The sequence below is a fragment of the Nipponia nippon genome, unplaced genomic scaffold (genome assembly GCF_047370975.1).
Source record: "Nipponia nippon isolate SJK-2023a ecotype South Korea unplaced genomic scaffold, ASM4737097v1 scaffold_4, whole genome shotgun sequence".
Taxonomy (NCBI): domain Eukaryota; kingdom Metazoa; phylum Chordata; class Aves; order Pelecaniformes; family Threskiornithidae; genus Nipponia; species Nipponia nippon.
Genome location: NW_028262358.1, coordinates 115,965,856 through 115,985,921, shown reverse-complemented (window position 1 = coordinate 115,985,921; position 20,066 = coordinate 115,965,856). Strand labels below are relative to the sequence as shown.

General features: G+C 44.1%; 1 protein-coding gene across 13 annotated transcripts in view; it reads left to right on the top strand.

The window, feature by feature from the left end:
* The window catches only part of PUM2 (pumilio RNA binding family member 2), a 71,638-nt gene extending 63,258 nt beyond the window's left edge, over window positions 1–8,380 (top strand). For 10 of the 13 annotated variants that reach the window (XM_087773548.1, XM_087773549.1, XM_087773546.1 and 7 more), the window contains 5 exons: window positions 213–350; window positions 2,021–2,146; window positions 3,108–3,229; window positions 4,516–4,708; window positions 5,427–8,380. In XM_087773548.1, the coding sequence (XP_087629674.1) occupies window positions 213–350; window positions 2,021–2,146; window positions 3,108–3,229; window positions 4,516–4,708; window positions 5,427–5,558 (711 nt within the window). In that variant the 3' untranslated portion in view covers window positions 5,559–8,380. Of the gene's footprint in view, window positions 1–212; window positions 351–2,020; window positions 2,147–2,299; window positions 3,031–3,107; window positions 3,230–4,515; window positions 4,709–5,426 lie in introns of those variants that run through there. The other 3 variants (XM_087773552.1, XR_015707996.1, XR_015707995.1) reach the window with 3 other exon arrangements.
* The last annotated feature ends 11,686 nt before the right edge of the window (window positions 8,381–20,066 follow it).

Here is a 20,066-nt window from a genome sequence, read left to right as displayed (position 1 = left end):
TGCATCCATCTTTTTACTTGCTTCAATTGTTGATTGTTCCTTTCATTATGAAATGCCCAGGGGACTAAAATAGTTGTTTAAATTAAATTGCTGAGGTACACAAGTAAACCACCAATGAATATGAAGATTGGACAGTTGGATGAAATGGAATATTCCTTTCAGGGGAGAAAAAAAATCATTGTAAAGACAAGAATAATCTTTTTTTTTTCCAGAATGAAATGGTGAAAGAGTTGGATGGTCATGTTCTGAAATGTGTGAAAGATCAAAATGGAAACCATGTTGTACAAAAATGTATTGAGTGTGTTCAACCCCAGTCGCTCCAGTTCATCATTGACGCGTTCAAAGGACAGGTAGTGTCAACAGTTCATTCCCTCTTCTGTAGGGTTGCTTTGATTTGCAGATCTTTTTCCATCATTTGCATATACAAGATAGTGTTTGATGCTTTGCAGTCAGCTTGTTTTAAGTAGGATAAAAAAGGGATGATAAAATGGAAAAGCTGTTGAAGAGACAGTTATCGTGCTGTAAAAAGATGTATCTGTTGGAGATGAGGCTCTAGAAAGACCTGTTTGGATGTATTATAAATACCAGTAGAGGTATTTGGCTTAAGGCCAGGCTTTCTGTTGAGATACGCCATTTCAAATTTCCTTTATAACTTTTAACATTGCCATTTTTGATGTAATAATAAAGTATCTGATTTCTAGTATATATTTTTCATTAAAATTTTGGTTTTCCTCTGTTGCTTATGTTGCAAGTCTGTCTTTCAGTGTTTCCCAATTAATGTCTATCATTAAGGAAATACTTTGAAGAAATACACTAATCTGTTCCCTATATATGGGCTAGTGTTAAGTGAAGGGGGGGTGGTATTTGTTTCTTTAAGGTTGGGGTTTTTGGTTTATTTCCAAAAAAGTTATTAATATAAGATTGATATTGTGCTGCAGGCTAGAGAATATGCTGCAGCTAAATAAGATTTTAATACTCTGAGGCAAACATGTACTTTTGTAGTCTTGAGAAGAATTGTAAAGATCTTACTAACTTGGCTGTGTTACTAAATTTTACTTTAATGGATGGCCAAATGTATTTCCTAACAAAATCTACAATATCCTTCTCTCACATTTTACACAACAGCAATACCTGAATTATTGTTGTACATAAGTAGTAAACGGCATACCAATGTTTCTAGAGTCGGGTTTTTTTACATCAAAATGTATGTATGGGGTAGATGAGATGCAGTTTCTAAACTGTAAATAGAGCCCCTCGACTAAAATGTGTCTCTGTTTATTTACTGGACATCTGTCCTCAGCTCCAAGTAATTACATATAAAAAAACATTAGCTAATCTGAAGTGGCAAATGAAAAATACCACACTTCAGTCATGTCATGTAACAATACGTATCTTTTTCATCTGCCTGCTTCGTTTGGATCTATGTCTAATCAGACAAGATTCTGTGTTCAGTTCTGACCAAGACTGACTCTTAAATCTTCTGAATTAGCCCCCGAAAAACAAATCTGGCTTCTGCAGAAGCAAGCAAAAGGAATAAGCAAGATTTTGACTGTATGTTTTGAATACTTATTTAAAAACTTTTTATCTGTAACAGGGAACCTGTTGTATGTGCTGGAATGTGAAATTTGTTGAAATCAGCCACAATAATTGAACTCCTTTTTATAAATGTCAAAGCCTTAAAATTTGAAAATGAAATACAAAGTTAAAAGGAAAGCTTGGAAGGTGAGCAGTGCTTAACTAAGAGTCATACTTCCAGGCTTTCCTTTGCAGCTAAGTAGGCTAGAAACATTGTAATGAAAGCGTGGGTTCTTAGTCGTATAATTACTGGAGTCCTTGACACACAGAAACCTGCATTTTCATCTTTTCCTGACTTCTGCTGGAGATGGAATTCTGATATTGGCAGGCAAAACTTTTTTTTAATAGAAGCAGTTGGCATGTTCAATTCCATTTCAAACATAGTAATATTACTATATCTGTAAACTTCAGTTGGTTTAACTTCAGTTTGCAATCCTTTTTTAAGGTATTTGTACTTTCAACTCATCCATATGGTTGTAGAGTAATTCAGCGTATTCTGGAACACTGTACTGCTGAGCAGACTTTGCCAATCTTAGAAGAACTGCATCAACACACAGAACAGCTAGTGCAGGTTAGTGTGTGTATTCGTTTTAATGTGCTTTAGAGCTGCTTTTGTTATCATAATTTATTCCTATTTCTTAGTTTAAGAAATAGCTTAAATGCATTTGCCTCTTTTTAGTTTTGTAGACATTGATTTTTTTTTTGTTTTTCTTTCCTTCTATAGTTTTAATGAAAATGAATTTGGAAGTTGGGAGGCAAAGAAGATATAAAAAGCCTTTTTCTTGCATTTTTGACTGTAGCTTCGAATATACATTGTAAATGCACAGAATTAGTATATTTTTTTTTTATGTTGCAAAGATTGCCTTTTTGTGGTTTATCTTGATTCACTCAGGTGTCCTTCAGATAGCTTCTAATAATGTCTAAACACAAATATATTGTCAAAAATATACATGTTGCATATTCTTACACAAAAAGGGCATCTTTTCTAAAAGAAGGCAAAAGACAACATGATTTCCTCTGTTGGTCTCAGATGAACAAAATGGCTTTGAAATTGAAGCAGTTTAAAATACTGGAAGGGACTCGGTGTTCAGTAGGAATTTCCACACATAAAAAGGCAAGAATTGCCTTTTGCTACATATTCACAGTCTAGTTTATTTCTCAGTGCTTTCTTATACATACAAGTCTCTAGTTAAAACATAAACTGTCTCAGGGAACCAAAGTTCAGGGAGATATTATGGCTGTTAAAGAATGATTATCTTAGTTTTGAGGACTTCTTTCTTTAAGAGGATAAAAGGTACTCTAGCAAAATGCTGTTTTTACAGATTATTTCCGTCTTGCATGTAACTTTGTGGTCCATTAAGTAATTCTTGATGCAGTATTTCTTGCACCACTTTGTTTCTCTAATGTTGACATTATTATATATTTCCTTATATCTGTGCAAATAGTAACTTGAAAGTTTATACAAATGTACAAAAGCTGTATGGATTACTTGGTATGAACACAAAAGAAAATTGAAGTCATCTTATTTTCAGGATCAATACGGAAATTACGTTATTCAACATGTACTGGAGCACGGTCGTCCTGAAGACAAGAGTAAAATAGTTTCAGAAATAAGAGGAAAAGTTCTAGCTCTGAGTCAGCACAAATTTGCCAGGTATTGCACAGCCTTCCTATATTAAAGGTTCACTAACCTTTTAAAGTTGTAGTATGGGATTTATTTTTTGTGTTACAAAAAGGATAGGATAGGGGTTTTTCTGTTGTGTAACTTGCCTCCTGAAATTTCATATTTTTATAGAGATGAATGGTAGCGGTATTTTATACTAGATTTGGGGAAGGGAAAGGGGAAATGCTGTTCTGTAGCAAAACAAGGAAGATCCCACAGGTTTATGCCATGTTTTTTGTTCACCTTGTACAAGTGCAGGGAATGGGTTCCAAGTCTCCACGTGAGGATCCCCAGAGCCAGGTGGAAAACTCTCCTAGAATTTGCTTGATACGTTGATGGTGATAAGCTGGGACGTCCTGGCTGTCCACCAGTCCAGCCAAGCAATTTACAAGTATAAAAAGGCTAGCCTTAAAAAGTGGTGGTTCAGCCTGATGAGGATTTTATGCATTAGGAAGTCTCAAAGACTATCGCAGGAGTCCTGAACTACTCTAAAATCAGAACCTAAAACTCATCTTTCAGTGCTTTTTTGCTGAATTATAGATTATGTGCCTTTTGCTAAGGAAAACACACCTCAGAATTCATCCTGGATGATTTAGTGAGACTAATCTTGTTGTCAACATCGAGTAGCACTGTGACATTATGGGGGCATTTGTTGTAAAAATTGATTGTATGCAAACTAGCAAGTTTATCTGGATTTTGTTTTTCTTTACCTAAATAGAACTGTTCATAATCCTCTCCTTGGAACTTGCTTAATTTCTAAAGCACAAACTTAGGACCAGAATCACTTTGCTGTTTTATAAGCATTGATGGCCTTTCCAGCTTCTGAGATATCTGGAAGGTCAGAGACTTCTTCTACAAAAAGAAATATTTGATAGTATCTCTGATCTAGGCATGCTCCTAAAAAGTCCCTTTATTCAAAAAGCAGGAAGCCTCTTATCTGGCGCTCTCTGTTGTGTCTTAAAAGGGCCCACAACCAAAATAGATGTACTAGAATACATCTGCAACCTGAGGTCCAGTATATCTACTGTAGGTCCAGTGGAAAACAAGCTAATAAGTATCAGAAAATTACCTTTTTTTTTTTTTACACGAGTAGGAGTGTATAGTCCTTTAATTTCCTCAGTCATTACAGACTAAAGATTTGGAAATCAGGACTCAATGCGTTTACAGTGCGCTCTTTAGTGGCATTAAGACACTTGAACTGTTCTGATAAATTTAAAATTGCTACTTAAAAGAATGTTACATCTTAAGTCACAGAACGCGTTTGTCTTATTTTTCAGCAATGTGGTAGAAAAATGTGTAACTCATGCTTCTCGTGCTGAAAGAGCTTTACTTATTGATGAGGTCTGTTGCCAGAATGATGGTCCTCACAGTGCCTTATACACCATGATGAAGGACCAGTATGCCAACTATGTTGTTCAGAAGATGATTGATATGGCTGAACCTGCTCAGCGGAAGATAATAATGCACAAGGTATATTTGTATATAGTTTCACTGGTTCAGAAAATGTTATCTTTACTAATTTTTCTGCTAGAATACCTTTCCTTCTAGATGTAGAACTCACTAGTTCTGTAATCTAGAACTTGGTGTATAAACATTAAATTCAGTGGAGCTTGATAAAGCAGAATATATTCAGCATTGAGTTAAAAATGTAAATCTACAAAAAAGTTTCAAAAGTTGGATTTCATATCCTCTCTTCGTGCCAGCTTTTCTGTGTAAAAATGTAGTATCTGTCATCTTTATTAATATAACAGAAGAAATACAGGTTTCTCTCTGTATTTGCCGATTGCTGGTATAAATCCATTCTGCAGTTACCCCAAAAGAAATTCCCACACTTTCTAACGTTACGGGCACATTTTCTACTTAAGAATATCCAGACATGGAGAAAAGTGCTGTTGTCGTAATTGCCCTAGGCTGTTTAACACAGGGCCCAGTATATTCCTGCAGGAGCTCTGCTTCCCTCAGTCACCAACAGGGCACTCCCACAAAAGGGATACTTCCCTTTTCCTGTGACAGGTATGTCACTTGTTTGGTGAGTCAAAATCGCCAATTCTACATCTTTCCAGAAACTTCCAAAATTTTGAAATACAGGCTTCTGACTTTTTTTTTTTACATAGTATTTTTAAAGTGTAGTAACCTCTACTTAAAATTTTTGAGCAGGGGAAAAAAAATAATGGGTTTCTTCTTACAGATTCGACCCCACATCACAACTCTGCGTAAATATACCTATGGCAAACACATTCTGGCCAAGTTGGAAAAGTATTACCTGAAGAACAGTGCTGATCTGGGGCCAATTGGTGGACCACCAAATGGGATGCTGTAAAAGACAAAAAATGGAAGAAAAATTGAATTGTGAATGATCAAAACATACAACTTAACTATAAATGTTCTGATTTTTTTAAATCTATTTATTGACTTTGTTCATCCATTTGTAAAATTTTTATTCTTGTGTATATTTTTGGGGAGTGAACTATAAAAAAAAAAAAAAAAAGAAAAAAATATCTCCAGCCCTGATCCGGAGACCTATCAGATTGGATGGCTGGCAAAGCACAGAATGCCTGTATATGATGTAATTGTATCAAAATAGCTGTCACATATTTTGTAAATTTTTACCTTGTAAAGTCACTGAAATAGTTTTTAAAGGGAAAAAGTACAGTATTCTTTTAATACACTGGCTTGCAATCTGGTAGGTCTACCCAGCATCATAGCACAACAGGTTTATAGAGTTGTATATAGAATTAACCCTTATTTTTCCCTTTTGTGTGAAGTCTTTTATACCAGATTAAAATTGATCAGCTGCATAAACATTATTTAACACGTTGAAAAGTTAAGTTGTATTTTGGTGGTTCACAACATACTATCCAAATAATAAACAGGGCACAGCAAACTAAAGTAGGGAATAACAAAACAATGGAAACTTCAAAAGACTAGCTTTCATCACTTACTTGCTGTGGATAGAGTTTTTTTTAAAATGGTGCCCTAAGGTTTCCTCTAGCAATGTATTAAAAATGAAAGTGCTGTATATACTTATATATTTAATTGTTGTACAAGGTAGAGGGATTAAAATGATGGTGGTACTTCCACTCAGTAAAGTACACTGTTGGAAAAGGAGTGAACCCTGTATTAACTTTACAGTCAGTTTTACAATGCAGGAAGAGTAGAGATTTGTATTTTTTTATTTTGCATATAGACTTGTAAGGATTTGAAAGTGTTGAGCATTTATTTTGCTTTCTCACTGTAGATGCAAAAAAATAGGTATTGATGAAAAGGGGCCACTGAAAAGTAAATTTGATAGCTCAACATTTAAGCATGATTGATTAAATATTCAGCTTTTTTGCTTCCTATAAATATATGCATTGTATACGTGTAGTTAATAGGTGTAAGTTTACAGTTTGAAAACAAATCTCTCGTTTTGATGTTTATTACAAGCCTTGCTAATTTAGTAGTGATGCTTACCTTGGTTGTACAGATGTACATTTGTAAACCTTCATGCTGTAAATGTAATTTGTTTTACCCCTTTTTGGGACAAAAATTTGCATTTTAGTGTATATTCATATCCCCATTCCCTTTTCTCCCCCTGGCATATAGTGTTGTATAATGTAAATTTATTTCAGCAAATCAAGAGTGATTTTTTAAATTCTATCTTTATATGTTTTCAGAAATATGAACAGGCTTTCTTTTTATCTATTGTGAGAAACATGTTTTGTTTATAACATAGCTGTTGATTCTGTTAATATGGACACTTTGGGAAATCAATCTGTTCAAATTTTAAGTCGGGATAATAAGCATAGTAAGAAATGGACTGAAATATTTGGTTATCACAGAAACCAATGCTTCTTCCATCTTAATAAATGTGGCATGATTTTTTTGTACAGAAGAGTACTGTATTTTTGAATAGCCTTCTCCCAGCATAAAGCAAATATGTATGATACTGTCAATTTTTTTCTCTGGACATATGACATTGTAACAGTAACATAAAGATGATGTACATTTACAAGCGGCCTTATGTACATTTCCCAATGATCTTTTTAAGGCAGAATTGTGACCATATATGTATAATTAAAATCCTTTTTAATCCTTTGCCTATGGAAATATTTTGGAAAAAGCTTACTTTGTATATTCAGTTTCTGAAAGATAAAGAAAGTGCTTTGTATGTTGTTGAAGTAAGTATTTTGTGTAAAACTTTCGTTTGAATGGCTTAACCTAAAGTTTTGATCAACAGGATAGTTTGGAAGCAATGTCTTGAGCATTGATCAAATAAAAGGTTGTTACGGTAGGGGTCTGATCATGAGGAAAGTAAATGGTAGTGGTATAAACTTGTGTAAGGAATTCTGTATTACTGTTTATATCAGGTTTACATAAATCTTATTAAAGCATACATCTGAGGCGCTACTTCTTTTAATGGTAGCGTTAACTCATTAATAGGCAAATGGGAAAGTTTGTTCTGGCCTACTTCCAGTTTCTGAATCTGTCGTTTAGTGCCTGCATTAAGTGATGTACTAGGCCTAATTATTTTTAGTAAGCACAATTCTAATTGCCAAGTAGTTTTTGCATGGCAGTTAAGAAAATTCCTCTCGAGAGGTGCAAGCCCTGTCACGGGAGCCAGAGCTTTCCCGTAGTCACACAAACGATGACTTTTGAGCCACTCCTTGGACACGTTAATTCTCCTCAGTGACTATTTTGACCCTGTGTACAAACGCTGTGTGTTATATCCCATACAGCTGACATTCTCGCCAACATGTAAGACAGTAAGGTGGGCTTTTGGCGATGTCCAGGCAGAAACTGATAATGTCCCAGTACTTTGTCCCTGTAGCACTCATGCCATGGTTGAATTTAAACAGTCCTGTAACTGTCATCCCTAGCGCTTTCAGTATCTTGAACATAATCTTCCACTTGCTCTCCTAAAATCATTTTGCAGAGATTATATCCAGGAACATGAAAATCACTGGTTTTTCCTTTCAACTATTTTAGGCTTTGGGTAGAACCACTAGACTTTTCGCTCAAGTATCGCTTTTTGATATAGATTGTTTATGGACCAGTTTGATTAGGTTTGACTCCAGGTGGCTCATATTGAATAATGTAATGTTCACATGTATATACTGTAAAAATCAAAATGAAAATGTGTGAATAACACTGTGTGAAATACGTCTGGTCTTGTGTTTTTCCTGTAGGAAACCAGCCATTCTTTATATTCTCAGTTACGTGACTTGTCTCCTATCTGTGGAGCTCAGCTTTGAGAAGGCACTCGCTTCTGGTGATCTGATGGGAATCAGTCAGTTATTGAAGAACCCTGGATTAGATCATTTAAGTTTCCAGGGGCCAGTTCTGAGCAGCTAAACCTCTATATTTTCTTACAAAAAATCTTCACCGATGTATAGTTAAGGCTACGGCCTGATGACAGTTCCTTTGTACACCACTGGATCCAGGATGATCGCTTGAGAGGGCTCGGATTGTCAGCCAGCTGTGGCATCACTGGATCCATGCTCGTTTCTGTTACTGCCCAGGATTTTTTAAAGGGACCATTTTTGGCTTAACTGAAGTGGTCTGGCTAACTGCAGGGGCGTGGGTCTGCTTTTTGGTGTTAAAATAACTCGCCTAAGTGGCCCCTTATGGGCGGAACAGCCATAATTAGTATTACTTCCATTGCTGACTGCTAGATCCACTGATACTTTTTCATCAGAGTATGGGGAAGATTGAGGTTTCTCGGGGCATAATGTCTAGATGTTATAGAGTGCTGACGGAGATTCAGAAATCGATTTAGTCATTCTCCTTCCCTCTGCTCCAAGGAACGGGCATTTGAAGAGATGCTCGGTATCAGTACAGGCTGGGGGATGAAGGGATTGAGTGCAGCCCTGCGAAGAAGGACTTGGGGGTACCAGTAGATGAAAAGCTGGACGTGAGCCGGCAGTGTGCTCTCGTGGCCCAGAGAGCCAACCATATCCTGGGCTGCATCAAAAGAAGTGTGGCCAGCAGGGCGAGGGAGGCGATTCTGCCCCTCTACTCTGCTCTGGTGAGACCCCACCTGGAGTGCTGTGTCCAGCTCTCCAGGTCCTCAGTACAAGAAGGATATAGTCCTGTTGGAGAGGGTCCAGAGGAGGGTGACAAAAATGATCAGAGGGCTGGAACACCTCTGCTATGAAGAAAGGCTGAAAGAGCTGGGGCTGTTCAGCCTGGAGAAGAGAAGGCTGTGGGGTGACCTTGTTGCGGCCTTTCAGTACTTACAGGGGGCCTACAAGAAAGATGGGGACAGACTTTTTAGCAGGGCCAATAGCGATAGGACAAGGAGTAATGGTTTTAAACTAAAAGAGGGTAGATTCAGACTGGATATAAGGAAGACATTTTTTACACTGAGGGTGGTGAAACACTGGAACGTGTTACCCAGAGAGGTGGTAGATGCCCCATCCTTGGAAACATTCAAGGCCAGGCTGGATGGGGCTCTGAGCAACCTGATCTGGTTATAGATGTCCCTGCCAATTTTAGGGGCATGGACTAGGTGACCTTTAAAGGTCCCTTCCACCCGAAGGTGTTGTATGATTCTGTGACTCACTGCGTAGTAGCGTGGTAATTAGGTTGATCTGTCAGTTTTGTCCTGTGAGAATGTTTGACGTTCAACACACTAGTAACTAGGCAAATGGGTAAACAGCGAGGTGACAACACCTCCCACCATGTCATTCGGGGAAGCGAAGCTGAGGGAACAATTGCAAAAGCATTTTAAGATCTAGTAACTGGTCATTAAAATTGCAGATTGCACGTAAGTCATGTGCCTGGGGAGAAAACCCGATGCTAACTACAGAAAAGCGATCTGCTGCTCAAGGGTTGCAGTCAGGCCAGCCGCAGTGCTCCAGTGCTGAATTTTATACAGAGGGTGGGGGCTGGTCACTGCGTACCCCGAGAGCGGCAGGTCGGTTGGTAGCTTTGTTCCGTGATGACGTAGCTCTGCGTTGCTGCTGGAGGAAGGAAAGGGAAAATCCCCATGCTGTATCTGATCTCAGCTGTCCCAGCAGCCCTCGTCCCCAGCCCCACAGCAGGGTAGGAGCGTCTGTCAGTTTAACACGTCTGTCAGTTTAATACCTGCGATGTCAGGTTCACATCTTACCGAGCTACTGGCAGCGCTTGAAGCGATCGCAGGGTCTCATCAGTCTATGGGCAACGCTGGTGTTTCCATGAGCGTGTGCTACGGGCAGTGCTGTGCTCTGCCCGAAGAGTTTCCATTTGAAATATTTCCTGTGATGGGAAACAACGTCAGAAACACCGGCAGGCGCTATCTGCACCCAAAGATTTGCTGATTCAAGCAACTCTCGGCTTGGGGATGGGGAAATTTGGTTCCTGTCAGGGACAGCCTATCCCTCTCAGGGCTCTGCTTGTTTCCTCAAGGGCTGGTGGGGTTTGGGAGAACTTGGCAAATGTAGATCCTGCCACCCAGCGAGAGACAATTTGAGTGATGCTGCAGAACCAGCCTGGGGTGTCGGCAGAGCAGCCCAGGACCCCCAGCTCCATCATCAGAAGGGGTTAGAAACCAGTACCATTATTGGGGAAAGACCAGTCACAGGTCACCTCCTCCCACAGGGAAAGGATGGAAGGGTGTCCATCGAGTGTTGGTAGCACTCCAAAGCCAGTACAGCACCTGGGCTTTGCCCTGCTGTTGCAGTGCCCGTGGTAAGGAAAGGAGGCAACTGCTTTATCCAACAGACCGAACCAAAACCCAACTTCACGTATTAAGTTTCAGAACCCAGAGGCTATCGGGAAGCTACCGCCCTGCACCGGGGGCAGACAGCCAGCAGGGAAGACCAAGCTTACGGGTTTGACCGAACTGCTGGTGTTCCTCGGGGAGGCGGTGCAGGAGTTTCCTCCATTAGCCCTTTGGACGGAGCCTGCTCCTTTTGCACGCTAGCCCTGTGGTTAGGGAACTTGCCCAGCAAATGAGATGCTTGAATTAGTTTCCTTTATCAGCCTCGGGGTTTTGAACCCACCTCCCTTGCTTCACAGGAGTATGTCCTAACCACAAGGAGCTGGGCGGGTTCACTTTCTACTCCTGAATTTGGGCTGGGCTTTTAGCACAGCTTGAACTATTCGTTGCATCACAGGCGGCACAAGATGGAGCATGATTCCTAAAGCACGCAGGTGGGAGTGGGTAGGTTCTGCTCTCCAGATCCTTGTCTCCACCTCAATTCTCCCAGACTCACTCAATGCAAAATATATCTTGGGAGCAGACTTCCCCCATCGTTAACGAACTGGAAACGCTCCAGAGGCTGTTTATGTAGCAGCTGAAATGTGGGAAGACCTATTTTAAAGACCCTCTTCGTTTCATTAGTAAGAACGAACATAGTAAAATGTTCACTCTCTCACTTAGTACTCTGGGCACAAGAGGCCTTCTGCCTACTCCTCCTCTGCTCGCACAGTACCTACCCAGCCCTGAAGTGTCTAGATCTGCAAACAAGAGTCAGGGGCACGTTGCAGGTGATGTACTAGACCACAGGACAGGGAGAAACCCCTTACTAAGCTGAGCTGAGCAGCCCTAACGAGCTTCGTTTGAGCTTAAGACCTGCCTGGAGGGTTCAGATTTCCTGGCAGCTGCGCAGCACCGCAGCCCTTCCCCGGCTCGGCTGCCGGATCTTTTCCCAGCCAAGCCTAAGGGGGGACAGGGAGAGAGACGGCCCTTCCCCGGCACAGCGGTGCGCAGGTGGTGGGGGCCGTTCAGGGAACGCAGCCTGCTTGGCTGCTGGTCACGAGGCAGGTTCACATGCTACGGTTTCACAAATGCTGGCTTCGGTTGCCGGCTACAGATGGTATACTCGGTGGTCCTCGGCCACTGCAGAGGAATGTCACTGGTGGGGACGGGTGAGGAATTGGCCCAGCCTGTTGAGGTCCCTCTCCTTACAGGTCAAGTTCGCTGTGCCCTCTCAGGCTGCAAGACCACAGTCTGCTCCTGTCAAAGGGCTTTTCACAGTGTTAGGGAAGCAGAGCTGTTCCAGGTGTTGCTTAAAGTAGGTCCCAAAATAAAGTAAGATCCCCAAAGATGTACAACTGCTTACTGAGGGCCAGTGGAAACTGCAAGAAGGGGGAGTGTTATGGCAAGGGCAACGCACAGGAAGGTGGTGGCAGAAAGCACCAGCCAGCCTGGCCAGCGAGGGGGATGATGGCAGAAAGCACATTCACAGCTATATTCTCTTCTCCCATGAGTGCAAATATAGGCACCCTATTCCTTGTCTACCTCGGGAGAACCAGAAGTTAGCGGTTCCCTGGTGGGAATGAAGACCTCTCTTTCCTCCCCTATATAATCCTTCTCTCCCTTTCTCTAAGAGAGCTGAAATACAGCATCAGAAAGTATTTGCAATCCTCCCCGCTCCCAGGATCAATCCAGGAGGAGAGGTTTCAAGAGACCATCTGCTCGTACAAGCTAGGATCTTCAGGAAGGATTCAGCCCCGTTGCTTCTCCACTGGGCTCAGGTCTGGTGGGTCTGCCTCAGGGCTGTTCCCTGCTCCGCACCTTTCTGTATGAACTGCCTTCCAGAGGCTGCTAAAACAATCAGAGCGTTTGCTTGTTAAGCAAGGATTACAGAGGGCTGAAGCTGGGCCGAAGAGCTGTGGATGGACAAACTCCGTGCAAGCCACAGCGCCAATTCCAACCCCCTGCATGGAGGGATGGTTTGAAAGGAGCAGAGTTTACCCTTGTCAGAGCTCCAGGCTATACACTGATCGCATTCAACTGTGTCATTTGGCTCTTAAAAAGCCTTTTTGTTTGAAAACTGACTATCTTAAGTGCTCCAAAATTCACATGATGTCTCCTATTTCCTTGAAATGTCATGTGTCTCACGAGAACCAAGGGTTTGATTATTCATCCCAGTTTGGGAGTCATACGAGCTCGCATCCTGCTGGGAAAGGGGCTCTCATCCAGCCCTATCCCGTATGCCAGCCACCCCCTCCACATGTGGGGAACCAAAAGCCCAGAGATCTGATCAGGGCATTAAAGGTCACCCACTCTGCACTTCTGCGAAGTGCTGCACGGCTCCCAGGATCCGCTTCGAGAAGGGATACTCACACAAGGGTCACGCAGCTACACTCCATCAGCAAGGCTATGGGGGAGACACCATCCCAGTCTGAAACCACTTCTGTTTAGGTGTAGACACTTCCATGCAGACACATACACTGGGAACAGATCCTGTTCCCTACCTGGGTATCTGTTGCCATTTGAGAGACCCTTGAGCATCCAAGACGCCTGGACAGGGCAGGTGACCATCCCTAGGAGCTTGCCTCAGCCTAGCCTCTAGCTTCCACTCCAGAAGGACATCTAAGGTGGCACTGGACACCTTCATATAGACAATGTGTCTCTTCACCTAGAAGGTACCAGAAACCAATAAGCGACTTTTTATAAATCCATGGTTAAAAGGGGGCGGGAGGGAATAGAAGGCAGGAACAGGCCCAAAGGGTTTGTTGGGGGTGGGAGTGAGAACAGCTTTATATTGCAGAATAGGATGGGATGAGAGATGGAGAAACGAAGCATACACATTCCCCCCCCCACGCTTAAAGCTACTGTAACCAACAGGTAATAAACACCCATAATGACTTTTTTGATTATAAATACTGGGAAAAGGGGAGGGGAAAGGGGGAAGGAGCACCTTGGAAACCCTGTGGTATCTTTAAAAAATAGTAATAATAAAAAGACACCATCATGCACAGCAAAACCTTCATTCCAGGCCTCCCTGTGAAGTATACCTAACTTCACAATCACCTAAAAAGAAATAAAACTTCAGAAAGGAAACAAAAAAAAGGAAAAAAAAAAGCAACTAGAATATCTGCATTCAACATGCCAGAATTAGTCCTGCTCAGAGTGGGGCAGGCAGCATACACACATACCAAATGAAGCTTAAACCCACCGTAAAACCCCAGCTCGCTCTCCCCCATAGACACATAGGTCAGCACTGCAGAAACCCACCCCACAGCCCAACGGGGTTCCAGCCCTTGCTCCCCTCCTTTCTTCCAGTTCCTCACCCGTGTATGTCCCCTCCTGTGCCCCCCCTGCTCTCCTCCCTCTGGCTGTGCTCCCTGCCTCCCACCTGGGCAGATGTTCCCGTGGTGGTGGTTAGTCACCAGTTATGTGTGCTGACGGGCAGACGGCTCAAGCACACCTTGGCCTCTGCTCCAGCCTTGCACCAGCTCCATCCTTGTGGCACAGGAGCACGAACATACCTGGGGTAGGGGTTACACTGACCCTGCTCCCAGGTGGGGTGACAACAGGAGCTGGGCAAAGGCGTTCTCCTAATGAACGCGTGAGAAGGTCCAGGATGAAGGATGAGACAGGATGGGTGGGGAATCAATGGGTGACTCAACACTATGACAGCAAGGGCTGAGAGACACTTGTACCGCCTGGAGGGATACGGCAGTGGAGTGACTGCACACAGCCCTGAGCCAGCCAGTATCTGCGGAAATGGGCAAGTGACCCCGAAACGCTAAATGAAGGATGATAATTACAGCAAGATGCATCCTTTTGGTTAATCAGGAGGAAAACCTGTATATTATATCATATCAAATTCGTGGCATGGTCACGATTGATAGCAAGAGTAAACGATAAAACCTGAAGTGAGACCAAGAGCAGCATTCCTCAGAGACTCCCAGCGAGTATGGCGTCCAGACCACATCAGCTTGATGAAAAAAAAAACCAAAACCCAATAGTATTTTTCCCAACGCTGCGAATGTTGTCTGTTCTAACAGTTACTAAAATGGAACTAAAACCTCTGATGCAGCCTAACCCTGCTCTCATGACTGCTCTGCTACAGCATCTGCTTCTTCCAAGACCACAGCTTTTTTGCATACGTAGGAGTATTAAACCTGCTCTGGCAGAATTCCTGGAGCTATATGCACTTACTCAAATTCTCCGTGTAGCAGAAACACCTAACCCAAGTCACTTGGCTGTTTACAAGTGACAGTGTTGAAGCATACAGTGAACATGTTTCATGTGGACTGAATACTTCTATATTTTGGTTAAAACTCTTTAGTTTTCTCCTTCATTTGGAACTTTTTAACCAGCAGTACAGCACTGGTTTATGCAAAAACTGATAGCTAACCTCAAGAGTACATTGTATATTTGGTACAGTCAGAGAGAAACAGGCACCACATCCCACAAGGAGAACTTTTATTAAAGTTTTATGTGAGTTATCCGAGCATTGAGGAGCCTCTGTCACAAACGAGGACAGTAAAGGAATACACAGAAAAAATACAGGAGCCCTTTGATAAGAGATTATACCTCATTTGACCTGGAGTCCCCACCTCTCCCAGGCAAATAATGGGTCTCTGTGGCATTGCCAGAACCAGCTGTAGGATTAAAACTATACATACTTTTATTCTCACAGCAGCCACTGAGGCACCAAACAGGTGCTAAGTATCACAGCCCCTATTTTGCAGGATGGCAGGCAGCTGTGAAGGGTCCAACTTCTCTTCCCCGGTCAGAGGGTTTGCAGCTCAGACATCCAACCTGCGAATCTTGGTCTGAAGAAAGCTCCTGTCCCTCGTGGGACCACAGGATCAATGGAAAACCTCCCTGGAAGAGCCAGGCTGGCTGCCAGAGGGAAAGTCAGCAGGTACCAAGCAGGGGATGCCGTGGAAATAGGTGGCCTCTGTCCTCCTTGTGCCTCTTCCCTCTTCTCCAAAGCTCCCAGCAGCAGCAGCCGCCCGCCTGTATGCTCCTGGGAATCGTGATACCCTTCCCTCTGCGCTCATTTTTCACAACAGGGCAAATCCCATTCTGTGCTCAAATTATTTAGGGTCACAGAAGTTGAGGGATCACGCATTGTAAACCAGTGCTAGTCACTGCAAGTGAGCTGTCTTGAGTTACCACATGGGTAAGCGAATCACAGAAATGCAGCGGAGTCTCTCCTTGGGCAAGGAAAAAACAAAATAAAAAGCAGTTATTCAGGTGAGTGCTTTGAGAAATACCTGCCTAGTCCACAAGCCCTGAGACTGGTGGGCCAAAATTGTTGAATAGTGAAAGCACCAGCCAGTATTACAGCAAAAGACCTCATTAGGAGAGAGCGAGTCAGTCCTTTCTTGTGGGCAACATCCATGTAACTTCAGCCAAACCCCACAGAGGCTAACAGGAAACCCCTCCATAGATTTTGATGCACCAGCTCCCAAAATCCACTTCTGAGGCTCTCTGTAATGAGCCTGCAGGATCCTACAAGGCCCTCACATGCAGCAATCAAAGAAATGCACTGGTTTTATTACAGCTGTTTATGAAAACTGTCACAAAAGCGGCATGCCACTGCCAGCTGGGCTTTTGCCAAAGGAAGCTGTGCTAAACTAGGTTGAGAAATATTTGGTTAGTGGCACAGACACATTTATATATAGTTTTCAGTGTCGACCCAGAAGTTCTCATTAGCAGGACACAGGGAAAGGGGGTGGAGGAGAAGAAAAAAAGCCACCAAATTCTTGGGAGAGGCAGCCAAGTTGATTCAGTTGGTATCTATAAAGCCAACACTGCAGCTACACTGACACTTGGACCATTAAACATTGCATTGTTTAAGCTGAAAAAAACCCTCAAAGTTTTTGCAAGAAGGCTTATTCTTGTCCAAATACACAAGGTCATCCCTTCCATCAGAGCATTACGTGGTGGGGGAGAAAGGAGATCAGAGCAGACATCCCCTCAGGCTAACTTCACCCTCCACGCCTTGGGGTGGGCCGGAGGGGAGCCTCCTTTGGTCTCTCGCTTCCTGGGAGTGAAAGCCAGGAGGCAGATGGAGTTGCTCAGAGATGCCTGACTCACTGCAAAGGCGGCCGGACAGAACAAGTAAAATCAGATATCACTGTGCAAGCATACTGGGTGGGTTCAGGTGATCCTGCTATAAATCACAGTCGGCATTTGAAAGGGTCAGAATCAATTATTTCTACATCAGTGCAAAAGGACATCCAAAACAAACTGCACAGGATTCGCCACGGCATGGGAGGAGGCGGGAAAAGAGTTAAGCGTATTCTGTGCCACCACCCTGAACAAAGGGTGACGGTCTTGGGAATCGGGGACCGCAGTGTCTGGGCTCCCAGAAGATGAGCCAGCACGGCGACTGGATACCAAATGTTGCACACTGGCAGACAAGTTTTGGTAACACAAGGTTGAAGGTCCAGGCTGCTTCCTCTGCAGACTTGTTCTTACACTCGGTATTGATTTAAGGAATGGGTGGATTGCTCTTTTGTTACTGCACAGAGTTAGAAAGAGGAGGATGTGGTGTGAGCCATGGGTAATAGAAACACTGGCCAGAGAGACTTTAAAGGGGAAGGAGTAGGGAAGCTCCAGGCTAGCAGGGAATGAAACTTTGCAAACCTTCCTGGTCTCTGCAGTCTCCAAACAGACCACCAGCCACACTGCCCCAACCTCCTCCTGGCCCTCTCAGGGCAAACAATCCCTCCTCTTCCATCCCCAGGTTTTAGGCTGCTGATGAGGACCTCTCGTTGCCAGCTCACTGTTCTGAGGCACCACCCTCTGGAAAAACCCAGGCGCCGAAGGGAATGTCAGTGACCGTACTTCAAGCCCTTACCAGGCACCATCACTTGTTTCGGGTGCGTCTCCTACCTCGCTCCAACCAGGTTCTGGGGCAGACTCAATCTGAACGCATTTAACTGAGTATGTTTATCATCCTGTGACTGTCCCATGCGTCTGAAGGGACCTTCTTTCCTCTTTGCCTTGTTCAGTGATCACCACAGAGATTCAGGGCTTTCACTCAAAGCCTCATCTACACGTTACAGCTGAAAGAAGTAGAACTCCTGAGGAGCTGTGGGTTTCCCATTCTTATAATCCCCCTTTAGTTAACTGAGCTACCAAATAGGAAAAGAAAAGAGCTTTCTCTCTGGCACAAAAGCAATAACTGAGAAACAGGCAATCATCAGCAGGGAAGCCAACTATTTGAAGCCAACCAAAGATAGCAGCAATTAGCAGTGAGCTGTCAACTCCACGACCCCAGTAGGCAGGCAACTGCCTGTACACTTCAAGCAATCTCAATATTTGCATATACTCTAACCTCCCACCGTGTATTTGGGAATATACTCCCCTTCTCCAGCCCAAGGTGTCAGGCTGTAACATCCTCAAACAAGTTTGTCAACAGGTGAAGTCACCAAGATGTGAGGTGTGAACCTATCCAGCCTGATGCCACAGGTACGATCCAGACCTTGTGAAGGACCTCGGAACAGAACCAGCTTTTTCTAACCCCACCCCATCTGGTCACAGCCCATCCATAAACCATCTCAGGACACATGGCACCAGACCTCAGGAGAAGAGGCAGTCATCTGCTCCACAGGCTCCGCCGCTGCTGGTGGGCAAATATGAGGTGAGGACGCACGGTGACGACACACAGTGACAGTGGCCGCATCCTCACACACTACTGTGGGTAGGTCCCACACCTGGAAAGCCAGGCAGGCAGCTCCTGCTGCTGCGTGATGCTGTCATTCACTAGGGGATAAGGAACGATGGCTTCTGCTGCAGAACACCATGAAGAATGGTGGCGGTTGCCCAAAAGCAACGGTTGCCATCCCTGCTCCCCCCTTGCCTCTGGGGGTGGCGGAAGCAGCGGGCTGGATTTCTCCCCCGGCTGCGTTTCCCCTCTTGCCGTGGCAGGACACAGTTCAAACCAGCCCCTTATCCCCCGGGAGGCTGAGTTCAATTGGGCTACACTGCTGGAAGCCCTTGATCCAGTTCTGGGAAATCCCCACAGCTCCACTGTACTGGGCAGAGGCAACCAACTCCTATCATCCCCTGAGCTCAGGGCTGCCAAGAAACTCCTTTCCATACAAGTCTCATCTGGCTTTTCAGCATGGAGCTCTTTTGACTGAAACCACAATGCTTAGCATGCTTCAGTGATCAAGCAGAGGGCACGGGAATGTCACTGAAAACACTTGGCTTCCAAACACAGCATTGTTCTTCCCTTACCCCCTTCACAGATCCTGACCAGAACATCCCGATCAAGCTCTAAATGTTTTCTAGCAAATCCAGCGAGAAGTACCACAGCACGATTTGATCTACCATCTCCCCGAACGCACACGTGCCCTCACTCGCATGAAACCCATACATCGCGCAACCCCACCAGTGCCTCGCCACTGCTCCCAGGAGCAGCCCTCGTGGAAATGTTTCCTCCCTCCTCCATGGCTGCAAGGGTCCAGCACCAGGCGCAGCCCTGGCCAAGCCAGCCTCTGCTACACCGAAATCAGCTGAGAAGGGTCACTGTACCCGGCATGCGTTTCCCGACTCCCAGTGACGCCATGGCAGCTGGGTGTCAGAAGCTGCCTGCCAAGCCCAGGTGACATTTTTGGCCTCACACTCTGCAGGCCCTAGCACTAAGCATCTCTGTCCCAAGCTCCATCCCAAAAGTCTCATCTCCAATGCCCTGGTTGCATCAGGTTCCAGACGTGGCTCGGAAAGGCCACTCTGCCCCCATCGCTCAGCGGCATCCTGCCCTCCCACCCGGTAGCTGCTGCTCTGGCACAGCCACCCACCAGGCACCCTCATGCCGCCATGGCTTTTATTTTGCATCCTGTCCCCATCCCGCCTCACCGTTCCACCCCGCCGCCTCAGGCGCCAGCGGCCATCTTGGCTGTGGGGCCCCATGGGTGCCATCTTCTCCCTATCAGCCTCATCGTGGGGAGAAGAACATGGTGGCCATGGCTCACCTGAGGGAAAGGTGGCGTGGTAGGAGTCGTTCCTAGGAAAGCTGCATGAGTAATTTAAGAGAGAGGGAAAGAAAACAAGCTAATTAAAGACACGTGATAAAATCACAACAGTTTTAGCCACATGAATATCCAGTTAGGTCTATTAAGCCTTTGGGCCACAGCTGTGGGAAGGGATCCTGGGTCTGGC